The 12,654-nt window shown below is 34.7% G+C and overlaps 1 protein-coding gene and 1 pseudogene across 2 annotated transcripts in view; both read right to left on the bottom strand.

Moving 5' to 3' along the window:
* KPNA3 (karyopherin subunit alpha 3) overlaps window positions 1-12,654 on the bottom strand; it is a 101,258-nt gene that overhangs the window by 29,021 nt on the left and 59,583 nt on the right. For both annotated transcript variants that reach the window (XM_033104638.1, XM_033104639.1), the window contains 4 exons: window positions 3,066-3,155; window positions 2,860-2,889; window positions 2,719-2,771; window positions 2,493-2,588 (listed from right to left, as the gene is read on the bottom strand). In XM_033104638.1, the coding sequence (XP_032960529.1) occupies window positions 2,493-2,588; window positions 2,719-2,771; window positions 2,860-2,889; window positions 3,066-3,155 (269 nt within the window). The remainder of the gene's footprint in view (window positions 1-2,492; window positions 2,589-2,718; window positions 2,772-2,859; window positions 2,890-3,065; window positions 3,156-12,654) is intronic.
* LOC117021574 (ubiquitin-fold modifier 1-like) lies at window positions 862-2,126 on the bottom strand (annotated as a pseudogene).

The raw sequence follows: 12,654 nt of genomic DNA, 5'->3' as shown, positions 1-12,654 counted from the left end.
GGTAGTGTGCAAAAACTAAGGTGAACCAAAGGTTAGGGATTTAGAACAAACTCTATATACTGCAGAAAAGAATGAGGTTGTAAGCATAAATGTCACAGATATAGCAAACGGTGAGCTTAAAGAGATGGAACAGATGAGAAAATCAAGTAGCAGACAATAACTACATAATGAATTTTGGCAAAAGGCAGGGAACTGAGAAGTAGCAGAAGCAGAAGAGAAGTAAAAGAACAGTAAGATTAAAGATGATGAGACAGTATATACTGTCCCAGACTGAAAGGAGAAAAGATTATTAAATCAGACTATGTGGTTTGGCAAAATGAGGGCTTTAAATGAGAAAACAGAAAGATGTAAAAAAAAAAAAAATATCACAAAGCCAGGTAAAGTCGTCCAAGATATCATTTGAAAAGAGAGAGAAGACAGAAAAAATGAGTGCAAGAAGTAAACAATAAATGAACATTTATTATAAGCTTGATAGTTAGTGTTTTGTATATTTTATGTCCATTCCTCACAACCCCTTAGTTTTTATTTTTTTTAATTCAGTAAATTTCAGTTTTCCAAATGTTCTCAGCAAGAATTATCGGAAGCCTCCTCTAGTAATAACACACAGTTGGATAATCCATTTACCCCAAATGAACTAGCTGTGTGTGTTGTGAGGTAGCATCTTCTGTGGAGATGATACCCTAAATGCATAAGCATTCCCTCTTCACAAGAAGAAATAACAAGAATGGACAGAGAATCAATCACCTTTCATTATTTCATCAGCCATTGGTGTTTTCATAGTATTTTAAATGCCTGATTTCAGTTTTACAACAACACTGATATTTATTCTGAAAGGTAATCCTATCTTCCAAGTAGTGGGTATTAACAACTTCCAACATGACCTCTAGGAATAATTTGCAGTTCTGAATCCATGCTTTAGCAAAGCATTTCCAGCAGACTGTGCAGGATTTATTCCTATTCCATCATTGGTAATAAATGCACTTGTTGCTGCAGAAACTAAATTATTCTGCCACAAATTTTACGAGTAATGTGAAAGGTATATTTTTGGGAACACTGAGTACTTTGTATGGTAGCCGTGGCTCTGACATCAGTGTGACCTTAAAAGAAAACTACAATAAGGTGGGGCTGGTCTGGATAGAGACCCCACGCCGATTCTGCCCAGTAGCCCCACTTCCTGTGTGGTGCCCAAGACAGCTCCCACCACCTAATTTTTATAGATGAGGGTATCTGAGGCTCAAAAGCCACTTGGGTTTTGGTCAACAGCAAACCCTGGATCTAAACCAAGGTCTATCTGGCTCCACAGCCTATGGTCTTTTATAACACAATTTCCCAACACAAGTCCATAAAGGCATATAGAAACCATTGAAAATTTTCTATTTTTGCTTGGGTAGTAGTTACACAGGTCTGTATATTTTTTACCATTCCTTTCTGTATATATGCTGTATTTAACAGATACACCCTCACAAGTGAGTCTATGCCAAAAACTGAAAAAGTAAAAGAAAAAAAAGATGAAAAGAATGAGAAGCGAATCAAGAACAAAAAGGGGAACCTAAAGGTAGATGTAGAATAGAGTTTTTTTTAAAAAGCCGAAATAAAATTTATTTTCACTTAAATAAACCTTGCTATAGAAACTATACATAACAGTATTTAAAAAGTGTTTAGGGCTTTTAGAAGGGTGGTTGTGACACACAATGGAAAACCCTTAGTGGCAACATTTATATACCATTATTTCTAGTCAACTAAAAATTCCTTAGATGACATTTCGCAAAATAACCCAAATTTTTGTCTACATGCTCTAAAATGCAAAACTAGCCTTTTTTCTAAAGATTTTTAGAATTCAAGCTTACATTCTCGCCAGTGAACTCAGATTAATGAGCATATAGGAATATCTCTAAACACTAATGGAAATGGGGCCAGTACCTCTAAAAATACCAAGTGGTATTTTTTCCTTTCTATTCTGAAAAAGTATAACTTGCCCTCTTATTTTTAATTTACCACAAATAAAAAGCATGAAGCTGAACAACTAATTATGGTTGAAGTTCTGTTAAAGACTTCGCAGATCAGTGGATCAGCTGGAATATATGGCCATGGTAAGAAAGAGCTACTCAGTTCTGGAAACCATTCATGTCGACTCAGTCATGAGGTTAATCTATATATAGACCAAAGCAAAGAGTAACTCAAACACAATTTGGGTTCTTTTAAAACATTACTAAAAAACACACTAACAAATAAATACTGCAACTATTTAAGGTAAGTTAGACTAGACAACAGAAGCTACAACTTGCCTAGAAAATACACACACTTCATAAACTAAAAAGAGAAGCACTTTAGGCTTGTTGAATATGATCACAGAATAAGAACATTACATAAAATGAATAACAAATTAAAAACATAATAAATGCAAAACCAAACTGAACTCATTGGTTAAATAAGAATCCTGAATTTTCAGTTAACTTAAAAAAAAGTGAACAGGCAATCAAATTCATACTTACTTATCATCCCTTTCTAGACATTTGACTAGAATTGGTAAAATCCCAGATTTTATTAGGTCATCAATTGGTGGGTTTCTGTCACTGGATAACAGCTTTCTAGAAAAAGAAATATTAGAAGTTGTTATAATTTTCAAACTATGAATAGAAATAACAACGTACTACTTCTAACCTATCAGCTAAGACACCGTAGGTGTGACATAATTTCTCTGGACAAATTAGTATTTACCTTGCAGCTTGGACAGCGCTCAACTGGACCACTGGGTTATCACTTGTAGCGTTCTGCAACACCAAATGTAAATTTCAGAAATTAAAAAAATAAATAAACTTCAAAATATTTTAAAATGAGAATATTAAATTAATAACATACCTGCAATATAGCTTCTAGTGTTACATTTTGCTTAAAAAGAAAAAAAGAGAGTTCAGCAAAGAGTTTATTAGCAAAATTACATTTATTAAATAATTTACTAAAGTTAAAAATATACCTTGTCATTGTAAAATTGATCTTAAAAATGAAATTTTCTAGTTATTACAAAAATTATTTTAAAAACACTTTATAAGAACAAGGTAACTTACTGATTTAAAATCAGCATCAACATCTGAATCTTCTAAACTTTCTTCTTGGGGAACATTCCTTTTTTTCAGTAAGTGTTCATCTCTTTTATTCTGAAAGGCAACCAATGGTTAAGAAGTCATGAAGGGTGCTGATAATGAAAAATCAATTAAAATTATTTCAACTTTATCAGGCAACTGCGAAACAAATATTGAATCTCTACATAAAGATAATGTAAATTAAATTTGCATATTGCAAACCAATGACATTCACATTCTGGATCTAGTAACAAAATTAACAGGTTATAGTCAGCTTTCTTGTTTTCTCGCTCTCTCTCTCACACACACACACACACACACACACACACACACACACACACACACCTTATTAAGCACCAACTGTTTTGACCAATACTATGTCTCCCAATCTTTAGTGAAGATTTAAATTTGGGGATGCATTATTATTATAAAAGTCTAGCAAATATACTTCAACTAGTATGCTAGCTTTCATCTACTTACTGCTAATGGCTGCCTAAAGCAATTTATTAGGAAGTCAGCTTACTGGGAAAGAGTTCAGTGCACCATGTTACCGTTTGTATGCTTGTTGGGACTACGGGGAATGGGAATTCACTGGCATAAATGCCACCTACTTACCATAATCCCAGATTTAAACTCGATATCTGTCTTTTACAAACACGAATTCTCTACTAGCAAATACATTTCTACATTTTATGGGATTTCAACTGTTTTTAATGGCAACCTGTACTATTTCACATAGTATATAACTAAGTTAAATCATTAATTTTCCCTAAATTTTTAGTTTCTCTATAGAATTAACCCGAGATAAATTAGATAAAGATTGAGTAAATGATTTCTAAAATGCTCTCAACTTAAAATTCCAAAGGTTATACTATCTAGTCTTCAATACAAGATTATAATAGAAGTTATCAGAGAGGCATTAATACTGATGTTAAAATGCAGATCAAATCGAAAGTTAAAACTGGAAATATGTGTCTATCTGAAGCTTACTGGATCAACTGCATGACATCTACTTTTGAGCTAGTATAAGTAAGCATGTTTAAACAAACTGATGCTTATACATACGCTAATCATTAGATTACTAACTTCCACCTATATGACAGCATACTTCTTTAGTAACTACTCAAATAATCAACTTACATTATTTCTAAATCAACAGATCTCACAAATATTAAATTCCATGCATTGATATTTTATAGTCTCAAGTGGCTTCTCACAAAATACTTATTAATTTACAGTGAGGAAAACTTGGCAGACAGCATCTGAACTAGTGACAAAGGTTATGATCATGAGTAAAGGACAAATCACCACTGTGTGGCTTCCAGTCTGATGCACTGAGAAAACACCACCACTCTGTGGTATTTCTGACCAAAATAACCACCACCACCACCACCACCTGAGAAAAGTCAGACAAACCCAAATCTGCCATTCTACAACAAAAATTCAGAAATGTCGCCATAAAAGATAAAGACTGAGGAACTACTGGTATGAAGGACACTAAAGAAACATGAAAACTACCATGTCTAATCCTGGATTGGGTCTTGGATTTACCACATTCTCTAAGCTCCATTCCCACTTGAGAAAATAACAGGATACCTTTTATAGATGCTGAGTTTATTGTAGTACAGTCTCTAGGAGGGTGAAAATCTCTAGGTTGTCAAGTCAAGGGACAGTTTAAGTTACTGCTTTTCATGAATCCTCCTTTAATTATTAATCAAATTACCAGAAACCTTCCCAGGGATGATCTTTCCTTGGCTTGTTCATATTTTTTATTAAAGTATGTATAGTATGGTTTTCATGCCCTAGGATATTTTGGCCTATGTTAGGATGTTTTTAATTCAGATGTGGGGGTTGTTACTTAAGTTTTGGTAAAAAACAATTTACTAAGAATCTGATAACTCAAACTTGTGTCTGCTAACATATACCCAAGTATATATAAAACAAAAAGTACAAGTATACGTAAAACAAAATTACAAAGAGAAATTAGTCAACGACCTATCATTGCCAATAATAAATGAATAAATAAAGTTAAATACTTCAGCTACCACAGAAGTATTAGATCTTGAGGTAGATCACAATTTTTAAACATTAGATCACACTGCATTTCTTTTGATCATATATTTTGTCAGAGTGAAATAAACATTTTTTCTTTCGATTTTTTTGTGTTTTTCTTCCCCCAAATGACTATTGAATTGTTTGGACCTAACAACTTGATCAGAAACTGTGAAGTATTTCCTTTGGCCTACGCTGTAGAGTGAGAAACTTTGGTATAAAGCAAATGTCAGCTAATTTCAGAGTGGTGTACAGACTGTGTGCTCTGATCATAATAAAATTAAATTTGAAATCAGTGGATAAGTCACAAAAACATCATAATTATGAAAAAACTAAAGCACTTTTAAGTAATTTAGGCATCAAAGAAATCCTAGTGGAAGTTAGGAATACTTAGAAATGAACAATAGGAAAAATATTACATGTCAGAACATGTGGAATACAGTTAAAAGTGTTACTTCACAAGAAGAATTTATAGCAAGTAGAGAGAACAAATAATAAGAATTTAAAAGGCATACTTATATGTAGCATAAGTTTTAAAATATTAGTGTATATCACTGAGTTTTTGTTGCATAATAAACCACTACAAAACTAAATGGCTTAACACAATGGCCATTTTATTCAGCTAAAAATTCTGTTTTTCGGCAAAATGGTTCTTCTAGTTTGGGCCAATTCAACTGGTCTCTTGGGCTTCCTTATTCATCTCTGGTCAGCTGGTGGGTTAGTTGGTGACTAGATGGTCTAAGATGGTCTCACGTTTCTCTCTGTTGGCTGGGACCGTAGTTGTCCGCCACATAGCCTCATCCTCTAGCAGGCTAGCTCAGGTTCACATGGTGGTTTTAGAATTATAAGAGCAGCAAAAGAGGACACGCTCGGATGTGTAAGCACATTTCAAGTCCATTTGCTCAATATACCATTGCCAAAGCAAGTCACACAGCCATGCCTAGAATCCATGTATGACCAGACTACCCAGAGGCGTGGATATAGGAAGGATAATTATATTTTTGGAAACAGTGCACCACAATTTAAATATGAGCAATTTTATGCCTATTAAATTTGAAAACTTAGGTGAAATGGGAAATTTCTTAGTGGAAAAAAATAAAAATAATTTACCCAGTTACCTTAAGAAATGAAAAACATGAATAAATCCAAAAATAATGAAAGAGATTATATCAGTAGCTAAAAATTTAACCTCTCTCACCCCCCTGAAAAAAGGTAAACTTACAAATGGAACTCCAGCAAACATTCAAGGAATAGATAATTTAGCCTCATTAAATGATTTCAGAGAAGGTAAAGAGAGAATATTCAACAATTCATTTTATGAGGCTAGCAAAATTATGACTCCAACAACCAGACCAAGATAGCATGAGAAAGATGCTTATAAGCCAGTTTCACTTATGAACATAGGTGAAAAAAAGGTTCTGCATAAACAAAATATTTTTTTTTTAATTCCAAAAAAGATATATTCCAGAACTTGAAAAACTGTTCAACATTGCAGAGTTCTAAGTTTAACATTAGAAAGTCAATTAGCACGTTTACACATGAAAGGGGTAAATTATATACACATTTCAACAGAAGCAAAAGAAGCACAATTTAATACAATTAAACACCTATGTGTGGCTTAAAAAGGTAAAAGAAAAAAATCTAGCAAATTAGAAATAAAACGGAATTTCCTTACCAGAAAAGGCCAGCAAACATATAATGATAAAATGCTATCCCCAGATTGGGCATATATGAGGCTTTAAATGTTATGCTTTATATTGTTTTTATGCCTGAAATAACTGAGGGAGTAGGAGGAATGGAGGAAGATTACTAAAAGGTCTTTGAAAGTTTGATTATTTGGGCTCTGCAAAAATTAGAGGAAAATAGAGTGGGATTAGGGTTAGAATAATTTTTGTTCTGTTTATCTGTAGATAGATAAACTTTATTGAAACTTTTTTTTTAAGGTAGGAAAGCTAATATTTATTTAGAACAAAGAATTACAACACAAATTATGGAAGAAATCATGCAGCTACAAATTTCTAATTTTTAAAAGCTAACAAATAGCATAAACATCACAAAAGCCAGAAAAGAAACATATTTGCTATTTTCTTAAACACCTCTGTAATATTTTTTCTCTTTCAAGCTGAATATGCTTTGATCACCTCTTTATATGACAACAATTCTGTGTCATTTTCCATAACAAGAATGGAGAGATAATTTAGTGTTACCTCTAGCATATTAGATCTGAGTTTTTTGTTAATTGATAATTTAGATAAACTTCTGACTTAGCAATCCCTTTTTAATAATGTCATGGTCATTTTGAGAACTGTTTTCAGAGTTGGAAGCAACCTGTATCAAATTTTTGTCCTATATAAACTGTAAGATTTCAGGCGATTTCAAACTTTCTAGTTCCCTGATTAACCTTAAATACTCCTTTCGTCGAGGACACTCACTGATGACAGTGGATGGTAGATATACCTTACACACGGAAGGCCAGCAATAACTTAACCATACACGGAAGAATATCACATAAATATATTCTACTACACTTAAATGTTCCCAACTGGCTTTCTTCTAGCTGGATCCCAAATGCCTCTAAACACAAGGGAAAGTGTGACAAAGGGGAAATCGAAAGAAAGTGCGTTTTAAGTGATTGAGTAAAAATATTATTTTGCAAATTTTAGAAAAACATAGGATCATGGGAACAAATTGTTGGGCACCCTCCTTGATCCATGGAAGAGTCCCAGGGAGTGGAGGGGCCCTAAAGATTAAGCTTTAGTTCCGTGATGGTATCACCTCTTCGTGAAGAGCAGAAGGAACGCAAAGCAAAAACCTGAGCAGGGAGTGTGTATTTGTGTGTGTGTGTGTGTGTGTGTGTGGGGGGGGGTTGCAATTCTAAATAGGATGCTCTGAGTGGCGCGAGTAAACAACTGAAGGTGATGGAGCGAGCCCTATTGCTATCTGGGAGGACTGCATTCTAGAATCCAGACCAGGTAACTACTGGAAAAGCCCAGGGAGCGTGCCTCGCTGGGAAAAGCAAGACCTGTGTAACTAGAGGATGCGGAGGCTGGGGCTTAGAGAGGGAGGTCTGTGCTCTTCGTCACATAGTAAATCAGTGGCAGAGCAGGGACTAGGATTCAGATTTCCGCTGGGTGGTGTGGATAGGCAGATGGCTGAACTCAGTAAGGCCTCGACTTACGGGTTTCTGTTGGTTGGTTTTATGACCCTTTCCCTAACTCGAGGGCTTCCCCAGACGCAAATCTACTCAACCGCCCAATTCCAAACTGAGTGCTGCACCGGTGGGTCCCAGGACTCCTCGACTCCTCCAGGACCTCACTCCACAGCTGGCCTGCTCCAACCTTCACCTCCAAAGTCGGGAGGTGCCTTTTCTCAGTGCTTTCTCACTGCATGGGACCAAGTTTCAACTGCCAGTAAGTTTAGCCTTTTGAGGCCAGAACGTTTAAAGACATTTCACACCAGGGGCAAACCGCCTACACCTAAATCCAACATGAGAACCCCCACCCCCACCCCGCATGCGAATTTCCCCACAGGAAGTCAGCCAGAGGAAGTTGTCGGCCATTCTTCTGGTTTCTCTTTGCCCATCCTTTATCATGCCGAGCTATTTCATGTCCTTATTTTTGAATTTATGCAAGTACTATAGAGTCACATTCTCTTGTAAAGCCTCTATTTGAAGAGGGAAGAAAAATTTAGGTGTTAGTCGTTTTCGCCCTTCCTAACGTTTGCTGCCTGAAACTTCTAAAATGGACAAAATTCCAAGAGATGTTAAAAATTACCATGTAATAAAATTTGAGATTAACTGTTAGAAATCGCAAAGTACGATGCATATTTTTTTTAATTTGAAACAGTTTCAACATGCAGTTTGAAATTCAAAGTGGCAAGAATAGTACAGAAAACTCTATCCACCCTAACTCAGTCCCCAGCTTCCTTAATGGTTAGCATTTTACTTATTTGCCTTATTCTCTCTCTCTCTAATTTACACACACACACACACACACACACACACACACACACACACACTTTTTTTTTTAGAACCAGTTAAGCTGCAGCAGGTATGATGCCCATTACCCTTAATACATCAATTCGTGTTTCATAAAAACATATACTTTGTTACCACCTTATCTGCAAACACACACGATCCATTTCTGAAGTTACTTTAAAAATCCACATTAAGATATTATCCATGTATGTATTTAATCCTTTTTAGATCTTGTTTTCTGAACCACGTGGAATTGCCACTTTGTAGGTCAAAAAGGTTAATTATAGCCAATTTCTTATGACTCAACCTAATATTTGAGTTAATAAATTCTATGTTATAAATCTCTACATAATGTTCCTTTTCATTCCCAAATTTCTCTTTCCATCTTGGAAAAGGCTTACAATTCTATACTAAATTTGTGGAACAGATCAGCAGTCACGTCTTATATATGTTATGAAAAGGATAATTATTTATTAGCCCCATTTCAAACTTAAAATAAATGTTTTTATTTAACAATACCCTCCTTGTCTAAAATCCTTATCTAACTTTAGCTCTAGTAATACTAAAATGTTTATTTTACAGGTGAGTAAATGGAGACATAGAAAACCTGCTAAATTAAATTATATACCTAGGAAACATCAGTCAGGATTTACACCTAGATTGTGGCTACAGAGACTGTTTCTGATTCTGTTTGCTTTTTTTTTGGAAGTAGTCCAACTTTGGTTGCACCTTAATGAGGTAGGAAAAAATGCTCTCAAGATAGAACTTCCCCTCAATGGTAACATTTATGAAATGACACTACTGCTGGGTGGTTACATGGACATTCATCCACGAGTTTCAGATGTTATATTTGCATTTGGGGCACTCTGCTCAGTGTGGAATACTTTGATTTTAAAACAATAATAATACAAACATTACTGGTTCATCCATCATGTAAAAATCTGACAACCTCACACATATTATTTTTCCTGCAAGATCACTTAAGCGATCTTATCAAATTGCTGTTTTGGATAAAAATTTACTAAATCTGTTTTTAATTTAAATTTTTATTTAGATAATTGTAAATTTGCATACGGCTGTAAGAAATAATGCAGAGATCCCTTGTACACTTTCCTCAGGTTACCGCAATGGTAACATCTTTCAAAACTATAGTATAGTCAGTCATGTGCTGAATAACGACATTTTGGTCAGTATGGACCACATATGCAAAAGTCATCCCATAAGATGATAATAGAGCTAAAAAATTCCTATCGCCAAGTGACATTGTAGGTGTCATAATGCAGCACATTAGTCACATGTTTGTGGTGATGCTGGTGTAAACAAATTTACTGTGCTGCCAACTGTATAAAAGTATAGCACATACAATTATGTATAATACATGATACTTGATAATGATAAAAAAGACTGTCACTGGATTATATATTTACTATGCTATACTTTTTATGGTTATTTTAGAGTATACTATTTCTACTTATAAGAAAAGCTTGCTGTAAAACAGTATGCTTTGTTACTCATGCAGCAGCCTAATACATCTCATGTTTACAGTGTCTCTTGATTGCATCATTTTCTCCAGTGCTTGATTTAATCTCGTGCTGTGTACAGTAACATGCTATATAGGATTGTAGCCTAGGAGCAATAGGCTCTACCATATAGCTTAGGTGTATAGTTGGTTAAACCATCTAGATTTCTGTAACTACATTCTACAATATTTGCACAATGATGATATCGTTCAACAACACATTTCTCAGAACCTATTGCCATTAAGTGGCTCATGACTATGTAATATCACAATGAGAACATTGATATTGATACAATCCACTGATATTATTCAGATATACCATCTTACTCGTATTTCTTGTATGTGTGTTTATGTGTATTAAGGTCCATAAAATTTTACTATGTGTTTATGTATCCACCATTATAATCAAGATACTGAACAGTCCCAAAAAGAGAAGATACCCTTCTATTGCCCTTTTATAAGCAAAACCACCTCCCTCTCACCTCCATGTCCCCATATTTAACCCCTGGCAACCACTAATTCAGTCCTCTATTTCTAAAAATTTATCATTTTAAAAATGTTATATAAATGGAATCATATACAGTATATATCTTTTTGTATTTTATTTTTCAATTGGTTGACATACAACATTAGCTTCAGGTGTACAACAGTTATTAGACATTTATATAACTTACAAAGTGATCATCCAGGTAAGTCTAATATCCATCTGACACTACACAGTTATTGCAATATTATTAGGCTATACTTTACAACCCATGACTATTTTGCTAACTACCAGTTTTTAATTCTTAATCCCTTCACTTTTTTCACCCACTCCCACAAATCCCATTCCAGCTGGCAACCATCAAAATGATCTCTGTATCTATGAGTTTCTTCCTGCTTTGTTTACTTTGATCTTTAGATCCCAAATATAAGTGAAATCATATGGCATTTGTCTTCCTCGGTCTGAGTTACTCCACTCAGCACAATACCGTCTAGGTCCATCCATATTGTTGCACACAGCAAGATTTCATTCTTTTTTATGGCTCAGCAATATTCCATGTATATACAGAGGGTGCCAAAAAAAAAAAAAGTATACACATTTTAAAAAAGGGAAAAACTGTATTAAAATTGTAATACTCAATAAAAACCGGTAACAAAAGATGAACGCAAGTCATGTGTATACATTTTTTTGGCACCCCCAGTATGTACCATCTCTTCTTTATCCACTCATCCATTGATGGACACCTCGGTTGCCTCCATATCTTGGCTATTGTAAATAATGTTGCAATGAACATAAGGCTGCACATATCCCTTTGAAGTAGTGTTTTGTAGTTAGTGCCATTATTCAGGTTTTTTATCGTTTTTTTCCTGCTTCTTAAAGAAGTCCCCTTAACATTTCTGGTAATAGTGGTTTGGTGGTTATGAATTCCTTTAGCTTTTTCTTGTCTGGGAAGCTCTTTATCTCGCCTTCAATTATAAATGATAGCTTTGCTGGGTAAAGTAATCATGGCTATAGCTCCTTGTTTTTCATTACTTTGAATATTTAGTGCCAATCTTTAGTGCAAAGTTTTTGTTGAAAAATCAGCTGAGAAGTCTGGTGGGAGCTCCCTGGTAGGTAACTAACTGCTTTTATCTTGTTGCTTTTAAGATTCTCTCTCTTTAAGCGTTGGCATTTTAATTATGAGGTGCTTTGGTGTGGGCCTTTTTTGGGTTCATCTTGTTTGGGACTCTCTGTGTTTCCTGGGCTTATAGGTCTATTTTCTTCACCAGATTAGGGGAATTTTCTGTCATTATTTCTTCAAATAGATTCTTAACACCTTGCTCAGTATCTTCTCCTTCTGGTACCCCTATGATGGAAGTTGGTATGCTTGATGTTGTCCCAGAGGCCCCTTAAATTATCCTCATTTTTTTAAAATTAATTCTTTTTGTTCTGTTTGGGTGTTTTCTGCTACCTTGACTTCTAAATCTCAGATTCGATCCTCTGCTTCATCTAATCTACTGTTGATTTCCTCTAATGTATTCTTTATTTCAGTTATAGTATTCTT

Source organism: Rhinolophus ferrumequinum, chromosome 4 (assembly GCF_004115265.2).
Source record: "Rhinolophus ferrumequinum isolate MPI-CBG mRhiFer1 chromosome 4, mRhiFer1_v1.p, whole genome shotgun sequence".
NCBI lineage: Eukaryota > Metazoa > Chordata > Mammalia > Chiroptera > Rhinolophidae > Rhinolophus > Rhinolophus ferrumequinum.
Note: the sequence above shows the minus strand (reverse complement) of the source record. Positions and strands in the feature narration are given on the sequence as shown.